This window comes from Epinephelus moara, chromosome 7 (genome assembly GCF_006386435.1).
Source record: "Epinephelus moara isolate mb chromosome 7, YSFRI_EMoa_1.0, whole genome shotgun sequence".
NCBI classification, from domain to species: domain Eukaryota; kingdom Metazoa; phylum Chordata; class Actinopteri; order Perciformes; family Serranidae; genus Epinephelus; species Epinephelus moara.
The window spans coordinates 21,063,144-21,088,520 of record NC_065512.1 but is presented as its reverse complement, the minus strand read 5'-3'; the positions used below and the strand labels follow the sequence as shown (position 1 = coordinate 21,088,520).

The window sequence follows — 25,377 nt, the reverse complement described above, 5'->3', positions numbered from 1 at the left end:
TGGAGCATGCCCTCTCTGGGATACAAAGTTCTTCTGGTTGCCTTTGTCATACATGCCAACCTGCATCTTGGATAGATTTTTCTGTAACCCTAAATTTGAAGTATCTGCACTCAGTGTCTGCAGTTTGTTTGAGAAAGAATTTGAGCTAACTTGAAGATTGCTTATGTGTCTTTTATTTTTACTGCAAGGATTACACCAGTGATAGCATCATGTAAACATTTTCTGTATTATAAAACATGTTTGGCTCTTCATTATGTCACTTTCTTTAGACATTATCATATGAGATCTAATCTAAACACATTCCTTAAGGGGGCTTTTGCTTCTTAAATCATATAATGATCTTAAAGTTGTTGTCACAACTCAGTCAACTTGTAAAGCTTTTGTTCCTGGTGGACTTTGGCCTCTGTGTAAACTCACTCTGCAGATTATTGACACTGATTTCATTGATCTCCCCTTTATATCAAATACAGAGGACCGTCTGTAACCTTTGGGCTGTGGTGTGTTCTCAGAGTGGATTTGAGGTAAAAGGGGAATGTATTCATCAAAGCAAGAGCTCATGTAATCTGATGTTGTCTGTTACACAATCCCCATGTCGGTGAAACATTTAACCCCGCTGTTATATCCCCAATGGACCTTGACACTCTGCGCACACTGAAAACAATCATCATCACACCCCAACACAACTTCCAGCTGAAGCCCACAGTGCTGACTGAGAAAATTCTCTGATGAGGACGACAGGTCATCGTCTGAAGTAGCCATGGTACGTGTGCATTATTGTTTTACATTTTACAGAGCATCCGATCTGCCTATTAACCTTATTCTTTTGATTTATTTGACTCAAAATTAAGGAACAGACACTGACAGGAGTTGACTAATTGAATGATTTATTTTCACACAAGCCAGCTCAGTGAGATCTGATGTCATCTGGTGGGTGACTGACATTTGTGACATTAAAGGAACAGTTCACCAAAACTGCAAAAGACTTTTCCCTCTTTCCTCATGAGGTGTTAAGCAATGCAGATAAGTTTGGTTTATCTGATCTTTACTGCTAAAACCCAGCACAATGGAGGTAAATGGGGTTTTGTTTGTGGCATGCAAAGAATCACAAACAAAATTTACTTCATCTCGTTATGTGTTAGTAAAGCACAGCATTCAGATCATTCACGTAAGTAAAAGTTGCAACACTACAATGCAAAATGCCTCAGAAAATGCACCTAAAGCATCAAAAGTAAAAGTACTATTAATGCATATTATTAGCAGGATTTTACTGCTGGTTGAGGAGGAGCTTCTTTTTAAAAAAAAAAAAAAAAAAAAGTTGATCTTTGTTTTGTATGTAAATTTATAATCTGAAAAGGACCTGGTTATCAAAGCTGTCAGATAAATGTAGGCTAGCAGAGTAAAAGATTTCCCTCTGAAATCTGACAAGTAGAGATTGTAAGTATCATAAAATGTGAGTACTCAAGCAGAGTACAAGTACCTCAAAATTGTGCTGAAGGGCAGTACTTGAGAAAATGTACTTACAGTCAGTCCGGGCCTGTGAACATGGATAAATACCAGTCCTTTGTTATTTAAGTGAATTCAGTTTTTCTCTTAAATAGGTACAGCCAAGCCTATTTAATTTATATTCAATTCCATTTTTTGCGGCATCATATGTTACCATCATTATTATTAGCTTACATGTGCTATTGCATAAGAGATTTACATTTAAATAGTTGATGTAATGTATTTAAAAGTGCCTAATATATACAAATTGAAATACAAACCCTGCTTTGAGTTCAAACATTGGAAGTACCATGTCTAGTCTGCAGGTGCATTATTGCCATGTCCAGATAACCCCACTAGGGGGCATCAGAGCTAAAATGACCTGGTGTTAAACACACACTTATTTAGGAATATGCACCATGCACAGTTTGACCTTTGAGTTTGAATGCAGATTATGTGAAGGGGTGTGAGTTCAGGTTACCATTTAATTTGATGTACTTTTCCATTATAATAAAAACAATACAACATGATGGGGTGGCTCTGTCTCAGACGATCTGGGGCAGCCCAGTATGAGATGCTGGGGATGACGTACAGTGGACTAGCTCCCTCATAAAGGTGTGGGGTCAGCCCAAAGTAATGACACCAGTGAGAAAAAGATAGGAAACTTAAATATAAGGAGACAGAAGAAGTAAAAAAGTGAGAGAGGGGGATAAAGTGGACCTAAAGGTTATTGGCTAATGTAAATATAGATCATGTTGTAGCCAAATAGATGGACAATAATCTTCCATGCTTCTCCACTCAGGTGTCAACTGACAGTCTGACGACATGTTTATTAGAGGTAAATAGATTTCTCATTGTTTTCATGATTCACATTAACATTCACTTCTACTTTCACCATTTTTGTTTACCTTAATCAGAAAATGTGAGTAGAATATTTAGAAGAAACAAGAAGCCTGATCTGTGGACTGTGTGTTTCAGGTAATCCTGTCACACCTGGCCTTAACCTGTGCCTTCGTCTTGGCCGCTCTCGCTGTCATCCGCCGCTACATCAGAGATTCCTACAAGGTTGATGGCTTCGCCCAGAAGTATGTGTTTATCACAGGTTGTGACAGCGGCTTTGGGAATCTGGTAGCCAGGCAGCTGGATAAAAAATGCTTCCACGTCATAGCTGCATGTCTCACAGAGAAAGGTGCAGCAGATTTGGCAGCAGCAGCCTCCCCCAGACTGAAGACTCTCCTGCTGAGATTTGGCAGCAGCAGCCTCCCCCAGACTGAAGACTCTCCTGCTGGATGTTACAGACAGCGGGAGCATCAGGAGGGCGGTGGAGTTTGTGAGCAAAGAGGTCGGAGATGGAGGTGAGCCGGGCGGACAGCAGCAGGGGGTACACACTGATAGGGTGCCAGTCAGAGTGAGGCACTGGGAGAGATAAAGGCAACCTGGACCATCCCATCATCAACTCATCATCCTCCTACTGATATGTTTAACATGCCCTCTGATTTTAAAGAGAAGGGAGGAAATACTTACCTCATATAGTCTGCATTTTTTAAAGTCAGGGACACATTTGTGATAAATGAAAAACATTCTCTCACATCAACAAAAGAGAAATAAAGATCAGAAGTTGATATCTTCCTCCTTTCTCTGCAGGTCTGTGGGGTCTGGTGAACAATGCCGGCAGGTCTGTACCCATCGGCCCAATAGAATGGATGCAGTTAGAGGATTTCACAAAGGTTCTGGATGTGAATCTGATCGGCCTCATTGATGTGACGCTCCAGTTTCTGCCTCTTCTGAAAAAGGGCCAGGGCAGGGTGGTTAATGTGGCCAGTATTCTGGGCAGACTGTCTTCCGTTGGTGGAGGATACTGCCCGTCCAAATTTGGAGTGGAAGCCTTCTCTGACAGCCTCAGGTAGTGGAAACACAACTGAAGCTGAATTATCACACATTCTCTTAAGATGATACCAGAATGCTGCAGTGTTTAATGCTCAAAACTTTTATGACGGAGGACCCCAACCCCCCTTCCATGTGTGTCCCCTCCAAGTGTTGAAACAAAACCTGCATCCTTGGCACAGAGGGTAATTTGCAAGTCAAAGAAAAGATTTTGCAACATATCAGACAGAGCAGTTGGCTCATTAGATCTGGGTCACAAGCTCTGTTATTTAGCTGAAGCATAACTGTGAGTCACACATTTAATATTTAACTGCCGACAGTGTTCCAAGAGTCACACTCACTCAAAGTAGTCTTTATTGTCTGTGAAACACGACACAAGGAGTCTTTTATTCCCTGTGCCATACAGGCAGAGTTCATTTAGAAAAGTAACTATGACAAGTAAGTCAAGTTCACGTACCTTGAAACTGTACGTCAGCACAGAGCTAGAGTAAATGTATTTACTGACTTTCCACCACAGCATTCAGTTGCAAAAGGCCAACAATTATCAATTATCTGCACACTTTTTTAAAGTAGGAACACAGAAGAATTTAAAAGTACACAATAAGAAGCTTTTCAGCTGCATTAATGAAACGCAATGTCCTGCTTCTTGTGCCCAGGAGGGACATGCGGCCCTTTGGCGTCAAAGTAAGCATTATTGAGCCTGGTTTCTTCAAGACGGCTGTTACCAGGCCAGATATTATTGAAGCTGACCTGAGGAGACTGTGGACCCGCCTCCCTCAAGATGTCAAAGACTCCTATGGAGACACATACTTTGGTGAATGTGAGTGGAAGTACAGTTGATCACACTCAGCACTAGTGTCATATAAATATTCTGAATGATTCCTCTGCTCTGTTCTTCCTGTCAGATGTGAAAGCTCAGGACTTCTCTTTGGGCCTCCTGTGCAGCTCAGATCTCTCCAAGGTGACCAGTTGTATGGAGCACGCGCTGACAGCTCTCTTCCCACGCACACGTTACAGTGCAGGCTGGGATGCCAAATTATTATGGATTCCTCTGTCGTACCTCCCTACATTTGTGTCAGACTTTACAAACACTATGTTGTTTCCTCCACCTAAGGATATAAGAAATGCCCACTAAACTAAACAGAGAAATTGTTAAAATAAAATATATTGTGACAATCTGGGTTCCTACACATTGTTTTATTTCAGAATTCCAAATCTTTCTTGACTTCTCTGTCTGGCCTGCCTACTGTTGCTGCTTCCTCTGCAAGCGGCTTTGCAACCCACCTCAACCCCAGCTCCTCCTTTTCATGCTGCATCTGACTTATCAATGTCATTTCTGTTTGTCAGTGACGTTACTCTGTTCTGTTCCTGGGGGTCTTTGCTGCTGCTCTCCATGCCTTAGGCTTTCCTCATATGCACATGGAAAGGCAGGGAGGTTTGCTCTCTCAGCTCTAGGCTTTCCATGTAGGCACATGGAAAGGTAGAGAGGCCCCAGAACAGAGCCATACCACCAAATATAATACTGCAAATGGAAATAAATTTTTCTTTCTTTGACTAAAGTGTTCCTGACTGAAATAAGGAAATAGCTCATTCATAACTGCATGCTACATTTTTTTAAATTACTTATTTATTTAATAAACTCAGATATTTCACAGTTTTTAGTCAACTCGAAATAATCAAAAATGCCAATCATTTGAGAGTACGGCTAACTGAACGCCTCTCCAATGCACCTATGACTAGAGACGTAGTTGGGAATCGTCCTAAAAGTGCAATACGACCCATTTTAATATTCAATAACTTTTTTGTTTTTCAACATAGAAATCTCAAACCACTGCCATTATAGAGTGACTGCTTGGTGGAAACACCATGAAAAACACTCTGCTTGTATGATCAATTCAAGCTAATTCAGAATTGTATATTTTAGAAAACAGAATAGGGTTAATATATATGTATAAAAACACAAATATTTTTCCATACTCTATACAGACCTGGAAAGTACTAAAAGCGAATTCCATACTTTTCCATACTGCGTAAGAAAACCTAGTCAATAAGATTAGAAAATGTCAAGACTGTTACAAAATAGGAAATTTATTCATTCACATCTCAGCAGCAGCAATTTAAACGATATGGACATGTGGATGATCACAGATACAATTTTTATTTGTCCTCATTATGATACAAAATAAATCATTCTGTAAAGTTAAGAATTTATTCACCGTGTTTATAAAACGACATCTGCATCCTCAGGCCCTGTGTTGCTCTTTAAGATAATCAGCTACATAAATTCATTTCCATGCAAAACAAACATTCAAGTATTGCTCCAAACAATTTTGGCCATTGTTCCAATATCATTACAAAAAAAATGATCATGTTGATTCAGAGTCATAAAGTCAGGGAACATAATGAGTTTGATTGAGTACAGTGAGTATGCTTTGCATACATATTTTAGCTCATGCATACTGGAGAATCTTTGAAGAATTGAATGGTATAAGTTAAGGTCCAATTTTCTGTGATAGTTTTGTTCAGCTTCCAGCCCTGAAATGAGGTATATAAACATGAAAGATGAAGTAAATACATCTTCAGTTTTGTTCAGTGGCAAAAAAAAAAAAAATAAAAAAATTACTCAACACATTTTTTAATAACCTTCGATCATATAAGTACTGTACATTCAGAATGCAGCTCACTTTTTATGTTATTGTGTTTGTATTGAACTATTCATAGGATCTATTTCAAAGATATTTTCTGACAAAATCTTACTGTTCAAATTTACAAATATACAACTTATTTATAAACACTTCTATCAGCAGCTTCAGTGCAAAAGATATACATATTGTACATCAGAATAAAGAAAACATTAACACAAGAATTGGCATAAGAAATGTCAGAAGGCATAGTCACAAAAGACGTTTTTCTTCATTCTATAGAAATGTATTTCTCTCTCCTAAAACAATTTGAGTTTTTGTTCACAGGCTGCATAAAAAAATAAATTCTGTGCAAAGTGTGTTTCTTTTTATTTCGATTCCCATCTGCGAGAGAGGGGTTATACGTCGCTGTCCTCTTTTACGAGGTTGGCTGTGTCTTTGAAACTGTCCTCGGTTGGCGAAAAGGTGCTCGGACGATCCCTCTTCGGAGGTTTGGCGGGGGGGACAAACGGAGAGGGCTCAGGGGCAGAAGAGTCCCCGCTGCTTCCCACAGGCTTTTCATCCTTCATCTGTGAAACAGTGCAGAGGGTAAACGAGCCTGAAACAACACCTGTACTTTCTGTCTCGTGTCTTTAAATGTTTTTATTGTGACTACAATGTCCAAACTTACCTCTGAATACGAAGGGTTGTCAAATGTGGTGCTTGGCTTTAATTTTCGCTTGAATAAGCTCCACTTTGACTCCTGCAGACAAACACAAACAGTGAGGTGGAATCCTACTTAAAAATATGACTGTAGCTCATGAAGTTTACTTTTTTGGTGGCTTTTTTTACTGTGTACTTATTTGTTCTATCTTTATGTTATTTATATTCATGCTTCTTGTTTTTGCACTGTACCCTTTCGCTGATGTAACACAGCTAATTTCCCGCTGTGGGACCAATAAAGGCTTATCTTATCTTAATATAGTAATATACTACAAGAGACTCACCTGCACAGGTTTGGCGCTGACAGAAGTTGTGTTCACAATGCCTGCACTCTGATCTCCACGGTACGCCGGGTTCACAAACTTGTTCTCCAACTGATCACCACTCACATTAACAGTCACCTGTTAAGAAGTGGGTTGTGTCATGTCAGGTTAATCACATATGACCACTGATTTAATAATTGGCTTCACTAATAACATTTCCAAGAGACTCTCCTGGCCAGCAAACATGTCCACAAACATTATACCAATCACTCACTGTACAGCTGTATAATGAATATCTTGATCATGGCTACAAACGTACCCTTAGCATTATGCAAAGCCCCCACTTGGTCAGCCTTAGCAGAAATCTCACATTACTGATGCCATCAAAATCAGTAAGTTGATATTTGGCCAGCAAGTCATTTATTTAGTGTATTTCAATTAAAGGTCCAGTTTGAAGGACTTAGGTAAATCTATTGGCAGAAACGGAATATAATATACATATTTATGATTCTTTCGTGTATAATCACCTGAAACTATAAATTGTGTTTTTGTTGCCTTAGAATGAGCCGTTTATATCTACATAGGGAGCAGGTCCTCCTAAGCGGAGATGTTGTATTGCCATATTTTAACAGTAGCCCAGATCAGACAACCCTAACACTGGTTTGCATTTTTACGTTACCTGAAGGCCACTGTAGGTGAACTACACGCTTGGAAAGGGAGGGGTGAGAGCAGGGATATTCAGTTGGTTGCATTCTGCAACATCACCACTAGATGGCACTAAATCCTACACAATGGCCCTAAATTTGTTCATACTCGAACATTCTGAGATGTCCTGCTCACAAACAGTCAAACCACTTCAGTGTGATACAGTAAAATAAAAAGCCAAATTAGGCTCAAGTTTGTTATGAGATTTTTGCCCAATGACCCCAAAGTAAACTGCCTACCCACGCTTTAATGAGTATCTATAGACCTCATTCAAAGTGTACTATTAAAATGGTATGACATGAAAGGTATTCTTTAATGAGTACCTGTGTGGCATGAATGACAGCAGGATCACCGGACACTCCAGGCGCTGTGGCATATAACGGGTTCTCAAATGTGATTGGCTGCCTCCCAGCGTCCATTGCAAAATTATCATCCTATGGGGATATTAAAATATTATAATGATAAGATTTCTTTATATTGAAGACACACTGTTGTTTGTTCCTCAGCTGCTGCTGACACAGGCAGTTCTAAAAGGAATGCTGAAGTCAAAGTTGTCAGTAAAGACCACACAGAGCACTTGTTTGTGAGTGGAAAGTGCTGACAGTACACTTTCAGTGATTTAGAGAAAATTAACTGCTAATAACCATCCTTCCACGACTCACCATCTGCATGGCTGTGTCAATGAATGACACGCCAATGTGTGACGGTCCAAGGTCAACATTATCACCGGAGCGAAACGTCACCCCATTCCCTGTGTCAGCGGACTTCACCAGGCTGCTGAGGCTGCACAAAAACAGAACACTTCAATCTGAACTTTGATCTAATTTTGTCAGCATCGACTTCAGCACTATGAGCACAAGACAATAAGAGAGATTAAAAAACAAGAGCCAACATACCTGGGTAGTTTGGGCATGGATGGGATGAAAGATCCTGTTCGTTTGTAGTTGAGGAAAACCCCGACAGCCAAAGCTCCAGTGATCAGGATGATAATGACTGCCAGTAGAACAGCCACAGCTACAGAAAAGAGGAAGAAAATATTTAGCTGTGTGCATGTTTGCAGTAAGGTGCTGATCATGAAGGTTCCTCCTGTCTTAACATTTTGCTGACTGGTCAGTTATTGTTCATGCCTTTTGGATGTCCCCTTTGTTTGCTAAACCATTAGAGAGTTAAACAGTGATCATATGAAGCATTACATGACTATTTATTAAGAAAATGTGTGATATTGGCAAGTCGTCAGCTTCAGCAACTGCTGAGCCAGATTATTCTGTTGGCCTTAGCAGCATTTAGGTAGATAAGCATGAAGTGTGACTTCATCACGTTTGGTTCCAGCAGAGCCAACACACCATGACTGTTGATGTGCAGCAGCTCCCCTTAATGTCAACCAGTGCATGTGTGAAGGACTCCCACAGGTTTTGGTTGGAAGAATTTGTTTGGCTGTCAAGTTATAGGAGAGATAAAGTGTAGCTAAGATAACAGGTGAATTACTGTACCTGTTCCTGCTGGAGCACCCCTTGACTTCCCCATCTCACAATAGCTGCCCACATAACCGTACGGACATCTGTAGAGAGTCATGATAAATTAATACATGGGAAAAAGACTTCCTGAAGTGGAATAACACTGGTTACGGCTGGTGGACAATCAATCACTGGTGTGAACTAAACTCACTTGCACTTGGGCAGACCGGCTTCATCAGTGTAGCAGGTTCCACCATTCATGCATCTACATGCAAGGGGCATTGCAACGGGTGCCTCAATGGCTGCAGGAGCAAAAGCCAGGCATACACAGAATCAACAACAATTAAACAGTCACATCACAGTTCCACAAAACCACACAGAAGCAGCCAGGCACATGTGAATGGATTTGGAAATGCAGAATGAGATGCAACATGACAGCAAACAAAAGACTGCAGGCAGTAAATGCACTCTGGCCCACATTTACCTGCATCACATTCATTGGAGTCAAACTGCACTGGAGTGGACCCTTGAGGGCAGGCACAGGTGTATCCACCAGGCCGCAGGAGACAGAGGTGACTGCACACATTCTTACAAGGGTTGGGTACTGCAGAAGAAAGAGTAACACTGTTAGGTACTGTTCAGAGCAGAAATTTTGCTGGAAAGTCTACAGACAAACACCCTTCATCCCCTTTTGTCCCACCTCCTGAACACAGCATTTGTCTGGGAAGGTGAGGGTTAGATCAAGGCCAGATACTGTGCAGTTGATCAAAGCACATGACTGGAAGATGGCGGCAGAATTAGGCCAAAGGCTCTGCATCAACCAGTCTCAGACCAGACATTTTGCTATGGTCAGCCTCATTTAATCTCATTTACATCATCAAGCTTACAGTGCCAAGGAGGATGCATTGAAGGAGGCCTTTGAGCACAAAAAACAGGTACGCTGAACTTTACGCCGATGCTCAGCAACTTGGCTTGAAAGCAAAGGTGCATCCAGCTGGGAGGGTTTATAGCCACATCAATGTCAAGGCTACTCCAGGAAATGGGAGGCTGAGGCAGGGTCCACCGGCATGTGGTCAAAGATCTATCCAGAGCTGCTGAAAAGAGCAGTCAGTGGCTCTGGATGAGGATAAAGGACTGCACTTGGGCCCAAAAGAGTGAGGCCTGGGCTTTGGAAATCACTGCTTAACCTTCTGGAGGTATTGTTGGCCTAACAGTGAAACACCAAGGAATAAGGGCACCCACTTGATAACCTAAAAGATGCCATTGCTCTCTTGACTGGTAGCTGTGGAGGAAGATAGAGTCATCTGCTAATCAGAGGATCGGCATGTTCGGTCCCCAGTTCCTCAAGGCCCGCTTGTCAGGGTAGATCCTAATGGGCGGACTGGTGCCTTGCATGGCGACCTCTGCCATCTGTGTGTGTGTGTGAATGGCTGAATGTGGCGCATTTGGGGGACTGGAGGGGACCATATAAATGCAGGTCCATCCATTTACCAGTTCACCACCTTACTGAGTGTAAGATGTGCAATTTAAGGGATATCAACAACTACTCCTATAGAACAGATCAGACCTGTTTGCTTCTGATTTTGTGGCATATATTTTGTATTACCTATCTTATGTTGTTTGACTGTAACTATTTGTTAATGCTGCCTTTCTTGGCCAGGACACACATGGAAACAGTTAATTTCGATGATCTTTCCTTATTAAACATAAAAATACAGTAGGATACAGAACATAACTGCTGATTGCTTTCCTCTTTTCTCTACTGTACCTTTTGTTTGGAATGGTACATATATTTTATGTTGCCTGAGATTACATAAAGTGCAATTTCTGGCAAAATTTTCCACATAAAGTTGTCAAATCCATTCTAAAAATGTTTGTGTTACATACACAGTCTTCAGTGTATCAGCACTAATCCAACACAGTTCATGTGATACCTTAGACATGACATACAAAGCATGATTTGAATCGCTCTGTGTTCTGACCTGACTTGTTGTGTCGTTGCTCCTGGTAAATGCGGACTTGAGTCAGCCATGGGTTTATGGTTAGAACTTTGACTTTATGTCCTCTCCCAAACTTGTTCGTCTTCCACACTTCACCTTTGTCTTTAGTTGTCCAGTATACGTGCCCCTCAAACACATCCAGGCTGTAGGGATGGCCAATGTCTGAAACAGAGAAAACTCAATACTTTAAATCCCCTACGCCATTATTTGAATGAAACACTCTGACACATCAGTGCCGCCCATAAAACTTAATATCTGAGTGTGTTTCTGCAGACTGGCTGTCCCACATCTCAGTATTCTGACCTCCTGATATGACGATATTCCTGTCTGTGCCGTCAGGCTTCATGGACTCAATGATGTTTTCTTTGGAGTCACACCAGTAGATCCTATTTCCATTCAGATAGTCCAGAGCCAGCCCAGTGGGCCAGCCCAGGTCCTCCTCCCTCACCAGCACCTCTCTGTGCTGACCGTCCATCCACGCTGATTCTATTCTGGGTTTCCTGCCCCAGTCGGTCCAGTACATCATTCTGCCAACACAGAAATAATCACAGCAAACAAAACATTGCATTTTTATCTGGATACAAAGCCTCTTTATACTGTGCACAGGAATTTAACAGCGCATTTTTTTACACTAAAGCTCTACAGCCTCTTACCCGAGTGATGGATTGACAACAATAGCTGCAGGCTGGTCCAGGTCTGTGTGGATCAACCACTTCCTGTACCGCCCATCTAGTTTGGCCACTTCAATTCGATTGGTGCCTGAATCTGTCCAGTAAATGTGCCTGTAGAGGGTGGTAAATACAAACTGAGTAACAGAACAAAATTTAGAGCAACTTCTGCAACTATCCCTTTAAGTGATAATGTTGGTGAATTACCCGCCAACCCAGTCCACAGCGATGCCATCAGGTTTAGCAATGTATCTCAGGTTCAGATCCACCTCTTTCACTGGGTTGTTGCCATGGTCATTAAATGTGGTCATGTATGCACGTTTGATGGAGCCGAACTGAGATCCCCGACCCAGAACTGTCCAGTACACAACACCTACAGCACATCAGGGGATAAAGGTTATCCAAACTTTTATATTCAATGCAGCTGAAAACAACAGCATTAAAAGGTTTACAGCAGCGGCCTTACTGAGTCCGTCTCCCTCTGGATCCCACAGGTAGTCCAAGGCTTGGATGTGCTCAGCGTTGTCCACATAGTCTGAATACTGCTCAGAGGACAGGTTGAAACGACGGATGCGAACGTTGTCCGGCAACAGCAGCACTGGTGGGTTTCCTATACAAAAATTGAGATGTGATGAGTGTAATTTGCAATTTCAAAAATAAAAGGGAACATTTGTTAAGATTTTTCATCTATGTGTGGATGCTGAGCTCTTACCCTGAGCAGCACACTCTGTCCCATGTGGCTCACCAAAAGAGTGAAAGCCTTCAGCACAAAAACACTCATAGCTGCCCTTTGTGTTCTTACACTCCTGAGGACATGTGCCGTACACCTCACACTCATTCACATCTGTTTCCAAAGGCAGAAGACATGTATAAAATGAGGAAAAACATGAACTGAATGTAAAAACTACCTCTGTATCAGTGTTTAAATGGATTAAGTTCATGACTGACTATCTGATGTTACTTTACCTTCACAGGTGTGTTTCTCTGTGGTTCTGGGCTTGTAGCCAGGCCTGCACGAACAGAGGATGCCTCCCTGCGTCAGGTCGGTACAGTTGTGTTCACAGATGTTGTCACTGCATGTGTGCCCACTGCCATGGTCTGATAAGAACAAATATACAAAACACTGGATGTAAGACTTGATACTAACTGCATAGTACCTACAGTATGTACGGTGTTCCCTTTTTAACTATGGATTCATAACCCTTCATTTTGGGGGCCTGTGCCCAGTAGGCCCGTTCAGTAATCCATCCGTGGTGGTACTGAATCAATCCACAGTAAGAAATGCCATTCTTAACTTACTAAAAATAGTCTGACTAGTCTGACAAACTCAGCTGAATTAACTTAAACTTTTTTCCGGACATGTCAGAATGCTGTCATGCACTGTAATGGCATCTTGTCTCCAAAATTCAAAACATTTCTACCTAAAACCGTAGTTTTAAAACACTAGTTATTTTATTTAACTATAAATTTTAGTACACCTACAAGTTTTTCAATTCATCATCATTATCACTAAGAAGCTCTTTGCTAATGTACTCACGGCAACCAAGCTCATCCGACTGGTCTCCACAGTCGTCATAATCATCACAGGCATACTGCAGAGGGATGCATTGTCCATTACTGCATTTGTATTCATCATCTGTACAGGGTCCATGAGTGGGACTTTGGCCTAAATGGAGAGAAACGTATCGACGCATGTTGAAAGAAGAAAAACAGAATATGACACAAGACTGAGCAAATAAATGAGACCTTCAGCCACAAACCATCATACTCACAGTTTTCCTGTCTCTCATCAGAGCCGTCACCACAGTCATCAACAGAGTTACACAGCTCGTGGCTGTAGATGCAGCGGTTGTTGTCACAGCGGAAACGGAACGGAGTCTCACACTGGATTTCCACTGTGGATGAACAAAGAGTCTCAAGAAAACCTCACAGAAAGATCAGTTCAACACATTGGCCTACAAATCGAGATCCAATATTACATTTGCCAGATTCATGGCACGAATCTAATAAGCTTTGGTGTTGCCTGTGCTGGACTTGTGAGTGTTTATGTTAGTCCTTACAGCAGAGGTGAAGCTCCTCGTCTGAATTATCTCCACAGTCATTGTCTCCATCACATTTCCAATGAGGCTGGACGCACACGTGGTTCTTGCACTCAAAAAGGAAGGGTGGGCAGTACGTGCCGTTGGGAAAGCGGGGCGCTGAAAGTCAGTGACAAAAAGAACATGTGTATGCTATTTTAACATATATTAAATACCTCACCCACAAAATGACCATTTCCTACATCAGTTATTCACCCAGTGTTACGTTTAATGCATGGAGAAAATTTTGTTTGTCTCACATGCCTCCACGAGGACGAAAAATCCAAAAATGGAGAAAATTTTATATAGTTTATAGACTTAAATTAATAAAGAATGTTTTTGGATTCTTTGTTCACTGTGGAGGCATGCAAGAAGTTCCTTTCCAAATTTAACGTAACACAGGGTGAGTCATATGATATAAATATGGTCATTTTGTGGGGGAAGTATCACTTTGAAACTCTTTTTGTGATGGAGACAATAATTATCACAAAACAGCCCTGAAAAAAATACCCAATGAGGGACACTTACGACAAGAGGTCTCATCTGTATAATCCAGGCAGTCGGCATTGCCATCGCATTTGAAGCGTTCAGCAATGCAGTGTCCACTGCCACACTGGAAGTAACTGGGATGACAAGTCCGCAACTCTGCAACACAACCAAACCGGCACAAAATGTAGCATTCCTTCACTTTAAAATATACTCCACTCACGGAGAAGAGAGCACCAGCTTCTTCTTTGTCATGACAACAATAAATACACATTTAGCAAGTTGAATAAAAGACTCATAGCACCCAAAATCCCCACATTTTTTTGTAGTCCTACATTAGAAATAGTCTTTTATTTCGTGTATCTCATCTAGAATAACACCTAGATATGCGATGTCAAGTGAGGCTTGAACTTCTAACACAGTAATGTGTCCACCTCTGTTTCCTTCCAGCACTGTGAGGAAGAAATCATTCAGCTAACAGAGTGAATAAACTGTTTTTGAAGAGATCTCTATTGGTGGTCCCGTCTGTCTGTATGCTTCAAAACATGAAGTTTTATTGCTTCTTTGTTTAGCGCAGCCCTCTGTTACTCACAAACAGCCAGACAACAAAGAGCCTCCACTTACCACAGTCCCTTTCATCCGAGTTGTCCTCGCAGTCGTTGTCATGGTCACAGACCCAACGGTCGGGAATGCAGCGCAGATTTTCACAGCGATACTCGCTCTCTGTGCATGTGCGTGGAGCTGAGGCAAAAACATGAAAAACACAAAGTGTGGGACAGAGCAAAAGCAGAACTTAAATGAAAACAAAATTTTGTTTTCATTTAATTTTCTGCACATTAATCGGAGGTATGGAAACAGCTCTTGTGTATCTATCGCAAAACTGTCCAGGGGTTTTCAAATGCTGTCTATTATTTTCCTCCATATTATAACAAAAAACATCCTTGCACCAGGTGTATGTGCAGCCGCTACTCTGCAGTGAGCTCATGAGTTCACTTGACACAAACTCTTCTGGCATCAGCAGCACCGCCATGATTTAACCCCAGTCACTGTTTCTCCTTTGAGAAGCTACATTATCTCTATTAACAGGCATGTTCTCAGACATGTTTAAATTCTCCAGGGCAAAGGGTGACAGACTCCTTCACTCCCTCTTCCTGACACGCTGAGGACAGCCTGTTTCTCTAGCAGCTGATAAGACTACCTCTCTCAGCACTCAGGCAGAAGTGTCGAGCCTCTTACAAAACCTCCCTGCTGTCTGATAAAAATGATTGCAGGGCTATTCTTTGCCATCGACACTCCTTTTTCATCTGGACAATTCACAGGAGCTGAGCTAAAATCCCCGCAGTAACCTACTTAAAAGACACTTGGATGATATCAAAACAATGTACCCAGGTTTTCACTGTTGGCACTGGTGTCAAATCAAACCCTCAACTGAATGATGCAGCTTTATCAGTGACAGTGGGCAGCACTCACTGCAGCTGCGTTCATCAGAGTTGTCCCCGCAGTCGTCGTCCCCGTCACATCTCCATCTCAGCGGGATGCAGCGGTGGTTGTCACAGCGGAAGTCTCCGTTAGGATCACAGGTCAGTTCATCTGAGAAAGAAGGAGGTACATGAAACCGGTCATCTTATTAAAACATTATGCTCGACTAAGTAGGGCTGTGCAATATCTTTATATTATATTGATAAAGAGATATGAGACTAGGTATCATCTTAGATTTTGGATATCCTAATATTGTAAGTGTTCTCTATTCCTGGTTTTAAAGGCTGCATTACAATAAAGTAATGTAATTTTCCGGACTTACCAGACTGCTCTAGCTCTTTCATTACTTGCCTTTACCTATGTTGTCGTTCTATCCACATTACTGATGATTATTTAGAAAAAAATCTGTGTGTAAATATTTTGTGCTGGCACTTATTGTTTTAAACTGTTTTATAGAAGTGTTGGTTCATCTTTACGGTCATTTTGGAACCTTGATGGAAACATGCTTTTAAAATTCAGTCTACTATCGTTGCTAGCAAATGTGGTGAACAACATATTACACCTCTCAGACAACCTGCAGCCTCCAAGGTTACATACACACTGCAAGCCTTAGTGCTCAATTTGGATATTTTTTTTAAATGTGGCAAATACAGCACAGCACACCATTGTTAGAAAGTAAACATGGAGGCCACTGAAGTCAGCCATTCGGAAGCCAGTGTATTCATTAGCAGATGATTATGAGGATGGGTTTGAGGAGAAAGAGAGTTGAATTTTAAAATGCAGCATCCTGTGGAGCAATGGCTGCTACTTCTGTATGGAGGTATGTGAGGATACGGAGTCGGAGCCAGGAGTTGTGGGTATGTGAAGTGAATGGCTTCATGGAAACAGATTTCATCCAAAATTTCAGGATGTCAAGGAGTGCTAACTACATCTGTGACCGACCACCTCCATGGCAGCTGTCTACCATGTTTGTATTCACTAAGTGACTCCTCCCAGCACAGAATTGTGACTTATGTCAAGAGTGATGTAAAAGTTGCATGAATTCTGGTTCGACTGTTCAGACGAAAAATCAGGGGCCGTATTCACAAAGCTTCCTGGTACTAAGAGTCGCTCCTACTGACAAAATTCTACAAACATTTGTAGAATTGTGACATTTTCTTAGAATTTTCCCTTAATGTTAAGACTAGGTCCTCGTAAAGATAAAAGTTACTCACAGAGCATCTTAGACCTTAAAAGAGCTCCTAAGGTGCAAAACTGTTAGCAGCAGGGAGGAGGACTTTTAAGAGGATTTAGGGTTTCTGAAGCAGAGGAGAAAATGGTGGAAACACAAGAGAGGTCGGAAAAATATTCTCCAAACACTGAATGACAGTAAGTAAATGAAATGCTCAGATTAGATCATGCTGGGATAATATTCGTGGTCGATCTTATTAGGGGTACACACACCTTTCTCATCCAACGCAATAACACCATAACTCCAAAAATAAAATGATCACAATACGATAAGATATTTGGAAAACTGTTCAAATGCAACAGTGCAGGAGTGATGACTTGGGTCTGTCTCAACCTGCCATCAGCAGAGTGATCATACTAACAATGACAGCACTTTCACAGTCAGCAGTTCATTTCATTTCCGCTGGGTGTCCACACCTTGCAGGCTCACAAAAGGGCGTGTCTCTGACAACCAATCACATCTGTCAAAAGAATGTGTCATACCTAGCAACGGGGTCAACCACACCTCCTCACTAAGGTAAAGGTTTCTGTTCCTTCTTTGCTCAGAGCTGCTCTGAGAACTTCCCTAAATCACTCATAGGCTAGGACTCCTAAACACTAAATCAGTGTTGAAAAAAGATGGTATGATTCTCCAGAAGATCATTTTATCAATAAGAGCAACAACATGCCTGGAAATATTTAGGCTATTAAGTCACGATGAAAATGTCAGTTTGAAATGAAAGGCATCTTGTTTTTTAATTAAACTGTAACATCTACAGAGGGAGGAGAGCAGTGCTCCGAGAATAGATGGGTGACCTCTATCCATGCTTGTATGCATCTGCAGAGGATAAGACTGCAGGAGATGAGAAGCACAGACGGGAAAGGAGTGGAGGAGGGCCGGTCTGAGCCGTCTCTACCACACAGCCCTGGGGGTCAAAGATAGCGCGGTGTTAGCTAGTCCTGCCCTCCGAGCCCTCCACCTGGCCCATCTGCTACATTCTTACAGGAAGATTAGCACGGATCTCCCGTCCTGCGCCGGCATGGCACTAATGGAGTGAGGGCCTCCGATAAGAGACGGGAGGGCCGCGGCGAGTGTGTTTGGATCGCAGCAAAGTACAAAGAGACTTGTGTGAACCCTGCCCCCACGCAAGGACAGAGCAACAACACACACACGTACACACACATATACGTAGACCCGTACCAGCGGACAGCTCATAAATCTGTGGTGCTCTTAGGGAGAGGCAAATGGTGGGGGAGGGTGAGTGATGAGACCCTCTCCATCAGCACCTCCCACTACCTCACTGGGTAATGTTCCACAGGAGGCTGAGGTGTTGGCTAATTGCCCCTAACTCACTCTCTTCAACACATAATATTGTTTCCATTTTGTTGAGTTTTTAATCTTTTGAGATCTCTGGAATTATCTTACTGTCAAATAATAAATGTGACCTGATCAACCTGGAAAGCTTCGACAGCATACTCAGTCCTAATAACAAACAGTCTACAAATCAGAGTAAAGATGTAAACAGGTCCACAGTCCTGAGTCGAGGATAGTTGTCACAGACTCACCACAGCCCTGCTCGTCGCTGTTGTCTCTGCAGTCATTGTGGCCATTGCAAACAGACCACAGTGGCACACAGCGGTAGTTGGTCCTGCAGTCAAACTCTGTGTGGTTGTCACATCGATGTGCCGGTCCCACTGTGGAGAAAACACCTCACATTTAATACCAAAAGGAGTCTGACTTTAAAGTAAGTTCGAGCTTGATGCAGTGTTAATTTCGTAAGTGAAAAGCATGACTAAATATGTTCCTCAAAAACCTTTATTTCCACAACTAAGATGAGACGATGATGAGACGGCACCACCGTTAGTAAACACTAGCTGTGACAATTTTGCACTGACAAAAAAGCACAAAATGAGCACAGTCAAAAGAAATCGGAGTAACTCACATATTTTAAGGAATAGGAAAGGAGGAAAACTGTTTTTCTCACATGCCTCCGCAGAAAATTTCACATTGATTTAGTGATTGATTGGGGACCATGTTCAGCAACAGCAAAACTATACCAACAGCTGTTAACAAACTCTCACACAACTTGTGCAGAATAATCCAAATCTTATCATCCAGTTGAACGCTCTGTACTGCCTAAACACATGCATTTTCACTAAAAAACCTTGGTGTTGTAGTTTGGCTTTGAAGGGAGTATAGATATGTTTTACTTGAATAAAAATGGCAGGATGAGGTTGACAAAAATGGTAGACTAACAAGGGCATTTGACACAGGACTATAATGAAAAAAAGCTGACAAAATTAATACTATCTTGATGTAATGTGTGCCTTCATCCAAATCAAAGTTTTTGCTGATGCAACTCAGATTGAGTCCTTCTATAATTAAAGAAAGATCATGAGTAGTGTAGAAAGAAAAGAGGGAGAAAGATTCTGTGTATTACTTACTGCACTCCTCTAACGGTTCATCGGAGTTGTCACCACAGTCATCATCAACATCACATTTCCAGTTCTGCGGGATGCAGCGTCCGTTGCGGCACTTGAACTGTCCGGGGCGACAGGTCCTAGTGGAGCAGTGGGCAGGGTCCTCGTCAGACTGATCACCACAGTCGTCCTCGCCATCGCACTGCCATGACTCAGGGATACACCGTTTATTTGTACACTGCCACTGGTGGGTTTCACATTGGTGTGTGGCTGTAAAGGGAAGACAAGTCCATCAGCTGACTGGAACATGCATAAAGTCAGAAGGTGTATAGACATGTTTAAGTAAAAGCACTAAATATGAGCCTCAAAGAATACTCTGCGTTTAGAGAAATGAATAATAGATATTAAAATGAGTGAGCTAGGAGAATACAACCCACCACACAGCACAGGATCTTCATCTGAGCCATCGTGGCAGTCCTGGTTGCTGTTGCACAGGAAATGTGGACTGGTGCAGTTTCCATCATTGCACTGAAACTGGCCGAGCCTGCAGTGGCGAGCCGGGCAGGTGGAAGGCTCGTCTGAACCGTCTCTGCAGTCCCTCTGACCGTCACATTTCCACCAGATAGGAATACATCTGTTGTGGCAGAGACAGGGCAAAAAAAGTTCAACTTTCAACAACTCAATGAAAGGCTGCAAAATGTAAGTGGGCATAAAATGAAATTGGCATGTGTAGCATTTAACATCAATAAATCATTACAACACAATTTGATATTACTTTATAATGATATAAAAGATTTGTAGCCCCTACTGCACTGTCTGCACATTTTATGCCACCAAAGGAGGGTTTCGTGAAAAATCTGGTGGATTTTATTATGACACAAACAGCAGGGGGCGCTGTTTCTCCATTACAAAGAGGGCAAACACAGATTGAGTGTAGATCTCACTGTTTCAAAATTACAAGTGATGAATGGAGCGTGTGACCAGCTTGTGTAAATAGTGCTACCAGGAAATTTTTCTTCTTTTACCGTTGAAGGAAAGGAGAATAAAAACCCACAGGGAAATTCCAGGATGAAATTAGCACCAGCTTTTTGTGACTAAAAGGGTGATTACCAGAAATCTGAAATCTGAGTCTCAAGCGTGAATCTTGATACTAATGCTCCTGCCATGAGAAAACACCAACCAATCACCCTAACAGTGGTCTACTTTGTTAATGGTAGTCCCACTAATGTAGCACAATCAGTTCCGCAATGCTGATGTTTAACATGCTGCACATCACATAAGAAGATCACAAGGAAATCTTGACAAACCGTTCATTGTTCGCACATCTGTACTGGGTGCTGGTGCACATGGGAAGGCACCGGGTCACACCTCCTATTTGGACAGTCAGGAAGTGGTCAGGACACTCACAGGTGTGTTCTCGCCCCCCATGACGGATCAGGCACAGATGAGAGCAGCCTCCATTGTTCACAGCACAGGGGTTGATTACTGTCAGAGGAAGACAATCTCAGTTCACACCAGCTGTGCAAATACAGGCAGGGTATTGTTCTGCTTGTGGTCAATACCTGTATTTAAATCAACTTCAGAAGGGCATGTCGAGAGAACAACTAAAAGCTCTAGAAGACAAGTGTCTGAGATTTTAACTCACCAATGGGCTGTCTGTAAGGATGACACACGTGGATGTCAAACGGTCTGTGAGTGGTGTTAACCAGGGCCTCACGACCAGAGCCGTCGTATTTGTTGCCTTTCTCCACTGAGCGCGTGTTCCAGTCAGTCCAGTATACAAAGTCCTCGAACACAGTCAGGGCAAACGGGTGAGGCAGATTTCCATCATACACTGTGTGTCTGTGTTGACCATCCAAGTCTGAGTATCTGACAGAAGAAATAAAAAATGAAAGGGTTACACGTCTGACTACATTCACTGTGGGCAAAAACAGCTTGATCACCTCCTGACAAATGTACTCACTCGATGTAACTGAGATGAGCGTCGGACCAGTAGAGCTTGTCATTAGTGTAGTCAATTGTGATCCCATTGGGCCACTCTAACTTAGTGGTGATGATCGCTGCTTTGTTGGTTCCATCCATCCCGACACGGCCTATGAAGGCTTTGTCTCCCCAGTCTGTCCAGTATAGAAATCTAACAGGGAGGCAAGAAAATTTAATTAGATCACATGATTTCTACATATCAATGAAGAAACTCAATCATATGATAATATATAGAAGCCATCATATACACTGATACCAACGTACTGTGATAAGAAATAATAGTCATAAGACTTATTTCCTTCTTGCCTCTGACTCACCCATATTTGGGATGCAACACAATGGCTCTGGGGTTTTCAAAGCAGTAGGTGTTATTGGCATCAACGCAATGTTCAGCCAGCTTCTTCACGAACCGACCGTCTAGTTCAGACACTTTGAGACAATCCAAGAAGCTGTCCGTCCAGTAGAGTTTCCTGGCTATCCAGTCAACTGCGAGGCCCTCCCCATGCAGAACTCCATTGACCACCACCTCTCTGTTACTGCCATTGAAGGACATCCTCTCGATCACTCTGCGGCTCACGTCAATCCAATACAGACGCTTGTCGACTCGATCAAAGTCCAGGGCCACCACACTGGTCAGGCCCTGCAGGATCAGAGAGTAGGCCTGTCCGTCTGTTGACAGGTTCCTAAGGTAATAGCGGTTGCTGAAGATGAGGTAGGGCGAGATGTTGCTGTTCTGACGGCAGCTGTGGCCGTCCGGCTCTCGGAGGAATCCTGGGGCACACTTACACACGTAGGAGCCAACGGTGTTCTCACAGACCTGGCTGCACACGCTCGGCGTCTCCGCACACTCATTGATATCGTCGCACGTTTTGCTGTCAGACATGAGGCGGTAGCCGGGGCGACAGGTGCAGATGAAGCTGGTGGGTGTGTCGGTGCAATTGTGATCACAGTGATGGATGGAGGGGTCTGTGCATTCATTGACACCTGCAGTCAAAGAAGCATAACATCAACAAACGTATTGAAGTCATTGGCAAAGGAAATGACTACAAGGAAACAGGACTAAATCACATCTAAGGACAACCGTCACACATTATAAGATTTTACAAAGACTAAGGATCTTGTAGAGTCACTATTTATAAGACTACAACTTAATTTTTTTCTTTTGAGATTTATTAACATCCTGCTCCAGGTTAAAAATATAATGGCAAATAAATAAGACATATTAACAATTCCTCATGTGTACGTAAACTAACTCTAAAGACACAAGTAAAAGCATCATACGTCCACAGCATTCTTGTCAATTTAGCATCAATATCATCTAAAATGATAAACTGTATTTCCTCACAAACTTTACATTTTGGATTTTGCTGCCACAACTCCCTACCAGCCTCTGATGCTTAGCTGCACTATTTTAGCAGGAGGAGACCGTGGGAATGAGAGGAGAATCAGTTTAAAATTTAAGATAAGGTAAGGTCAGGTAAACTTTAATGTCCCTGAGGGACAATTTGAGATACAGACAGTAGTCATTAGGGCAACAAAACAGACAATACAGTACAAAGACACAGAATCCAGTATCACACACTGTCAGGGGTAAATCATGGACAGTTAGAGGTCACTGCTGGTTAAGATAAGCAAAAGCAGATGGGACAAAGGATGATCTGTAATGCTTAGTGCTACATTTAGGGAGGCTGAAACTCAACATGGCGGGAATGTTGAGAGTCTGAGACAATGGATCTAGCTTTAGAGGTGACCCTCTCTTCATACAGATGCTGTAGGTTATTAAAAGTAACACCAGTAATCTTACAGCACAACTTGACCACTTTCAGAGAGATTTCTCACTAAAATAAGTACAGGTTGGTGGATCAGATACATGCTGAATTAAAAATGGACTCTTGTTCACTCCACAGCTACTAGAGAATCGAGCCTTGCATTCACATTCTTGAGTCTCACCCGAGTTGACTGTCAACCCAGTTTGCAGCTTCCTGTTTGGTGCTGGAGAGAGTGCAGCTGTTGGTTGCTGAGCCAAGACTTAAAACCTTTTGCTTTAACTTCTTTAGCGATAATATTCATTATGTTTGATTTTGTAACATCAAGAAGAGAAAAAGAGGTAAAGATAAAGCTGTAAAACTCTCAGGATTTTAATCCTTCATTGTAAATTTGCTTGCGGCCATGAAATCACTTTAAAAGTTGTTTGATGTAATGTCAGCATTGGAAAATGTTAAGTACAGTATTAGGGGTTTAGTGGTTGCTCTCTCCTTTGTTAACGCTATACCTTCTGTGGACGACTGGTATGATTTATGTAGTTAGTCATTTTACAGAGCAAACAGAACAATTTCTATACGCAACTAAGACTGGGTAATTATAATGCAATGATAAAAGCCCTATAGGGAGCGTACTGGTATTTCTTTGTTCGTTTATGTTTGTTTGTTTATTTTGGATTTCTTCCGACAGTATTTTTTTGTGTAATGTTGTGTATTTTCAGTTTTATAACGATGTAAAACTGAGTGATCTACTTTCAAATGGATGGATGTTGCAGGAAGCACAATTGTCCTACAGTCTGGTTGTTGACAGTTTGTGGTCTTTTCCCACATTGCCTCCAGCACTTCTCTGACATCTCCCCTAGAGGGAGCATGCACCAGCTGAAGAGACCCAAACACTGAAAAGTTAAAAGGATATTATCGACAGCACAACTTCTAAAACTATTCTGAAAATCTCTTCACACTCACCACATCCCTTCTCATCGCTGTTGTCAGAGCAGTCATCGTTCCTGTCGCACACCTGGCTCAAGGGGATGCAATGTCCATTGTCACATCTGAACTCTCCGGGGGGGCAGGTGGGTGCTGGCGTGTGGCACATGTGCTCCAGCTCATCAGACTCATCCCCGCAGTCATTATCGCCATCGCAGACGAAGTCGTGGGACACGCAGCGGCCGTTCTGGCAGGTGTACTGGTGTTGCTGGCACGGCTGGTAGGTGCAGCCCTGCTCATCACTGCTGTCGCCGCAGTCATTACGTCGATCACACCTGATTTTAGAGGACACAAAACATGAACTTGCATTGCCAGACAGACTGATTACAGATGTCATTTTGGACATTTTAAAAGACTTTTTCTTTTCCAACCTGTAGGCGCTGCGTATACACAGGCCATTGCTGCAGGTGAACTCATTGACGCCACAAGATCTACGCGAGCAGTTCTGATGTTCATCTAATGCATCTGCACAGTCTGCATCTCCATCACACACCCAGTCACGTGGGATACATTTCCGCTGAGGTGGTTGGTTGTTCACACAGGTGAACTCTGCACTTGAGCATGTGCGATTGCCTGAAAAAAAAAAAAAAAAAAAAAAAAAATCAGGCAGGAGGATTTACAGGAAGTTAAATAATGATGGTGATGACCCAATGTCAACCTGCATTTTTGGCAATCCAAACATTCCAAACTGTATTTCAAAACACACAGCCATGACAACAAATTCTTTATCCATCTAATGTGATTGATCCACATTGTTTGAAGTGAGTCTCCTACAGAGGCTCAGGCAGTGCTGAAGTCTTTAGCTTCAGGCATCTTATTGTTGGAGCTCACTTTGGTGAGACATAAGAGTCTTGATCCTCCCTGAGCCAGGAAGCCAGAGAAAGGAGACATGCACAAAGTAACGAGTGAGGCAGGAGAAATCAGGAATGTCAACTCCTTGGACTGGAGACCTTCTACAGGAGACTAAAAGATGCCGGGCACTGACTGCCAGTGTCTCCCACATAACACTCCCCCAGTGGTGTGTATCCTAATCCATCAGTGTCCTGAATAACGAGAGGATGAGGGAAGCGGGAGGGGGCAGAGTGGAGAAGTGATGGGGAACAAGAGGATGGGCTACAAGGGGAGGAGATGCAGACAGGGATGAGGAAGAGGACAAAGAGAAAGAAGAAGTGTA

General features: G+C 42.4%; 2 protein-coding genes across 3 annotated transcripts in view; one reads left to right on the top strand and one right to left on the bottom strand.

Annotated features, from left to right (window-relative positions):
• Positions 1-624: 624 nt before the first annotated feature.
• On the top strand, positions 625-4,544 carry LOC126392665 (retinol dehydrogenase 7-like). Its single transcript, XM_050048204.1, has 7 exons — positions 625-760; positions 2,285-2,320; positions 2,461-2,678; positions 2,725-2,837; positions 3,127-3,385; positions 4,023-4,186; positions 4,272-4,544. The coding sequence occupies exons 1-7, from the start codon at positions 758-760 to the stop codon at positions 4,499-4,501; spliced, it is 1,023 nt and encodes a 340-aa protein (XP_049904161.1). The 5' UTR covers positions 625-757; the 3' UTR covers positions 4,502-4,544.
• An 899-nt stretch (positions 4,545-5,443) lies between these two features.
• The window catches only part of lrp2a (low density lipoprotein receptor-related protein 2a), a 56,416-nt gene continuing 36,482 nt past the window's right edge, over positions 5,444-25,377 (bottom strand). For both annotated transcript variants that reach the window (XM_050048677.1, XM_050048678.1), the window contains 31 exons: positions 24,575-24,776; positions 24,183-24,478; positions 21,774-22,440; positions 21,437-21,607; positions 21,119-21,342; positions 20,781-20,958; positions 19,911-20,107; positions 19,498-19,743; positions 18,619-18,747; positions 15,835-15,954; positions 14,989-15,105; positions 14,407-14,523; positions 13,861-13,998; positions 13,573-13,695; positions 13,338-13,466; positions 12,767-12,898; positions 12,513-12,644; positions 12,267-12,410; positions 12,008-12,173; positions 11,786-11,914; positions 11,436-11,659; positions 11,115-11,294; positions 9,617-9,736; positions 9,344-9,434; positions 9,169-9,236; positions 8,575-8,692; positions 8,341-8,461; positions 8,002-8,112; positions 6,995-7,111; positions 6,679-6,750; positions 5,444-6,577 (listed from right to left, as the gene is read on the bottom strand). In XM_050048677.1, coding sequence (XP_049904634.1) covers positions 6,407-6,577; positions 6,679-6,750; positions 6,995-7,111; positions 8,002-8,112; positions 8,341-8,461; positions 8,575-8,692; positions 9,169-9,236; positions 9,344-9,434; positions 9,617-9,736; positions 11,115-11,294; positions 11,436-11,659; positions 11,786-11,914; positions 12,008-12,173; positions 12,267-12,410; positions 12,513-12,644; positions 12,767-12,898; positions 13,338-13,466; positions 13,573-13,695; positions 13,861-13,998; positions 14,407-14,523; positions 14,989-15,105; positions 15,835-15,954; positions 18,619-18,747; positions 19,498-19,743; positions 19,911-20,107; positions 20,781-20,958; positions 21,119-21,342; positions 21,437-21,607; positions 21,774-22,440; positions 24,183-24,478; positions 24,575-24,776 — 5,150 coding nt within the window. In that variant the 3' untranslated portion in view covers positions 5,444-6,406. The remainder of the gene's footprint in view (positions 6,578-6,678; positions 6,751-6,994; positions 7,112-8,001; positions 8,113-8,340; positions 8,462-8,574; positions 8,693-9,168; positions 9,237-9,343; positions 9,435-9,616; positions 9,737-11,114; positions 11,295-11,435; positions 11,660-11,785; positions 11,915-12,007; positions 12,174-12,266; positions 12,411-12,512; positions 12,645-12,766; positions 12,899-13,337; positions 13,467-13,572; positions 13,696-13,860; positions 13,999-14,406; positions 14,524-14,988; positions 15,106-15,834; positions 15,955-18,618; positions 18,748-19,497; positions 19,744-19,910; positions 20,108-20,780; positions 20,959-21,118; positions 21,343-21,436; positions 21,608-21,773; positions 22,441-24,182; positions 24,479-24,574; positions 24,777-25,377) is intronic.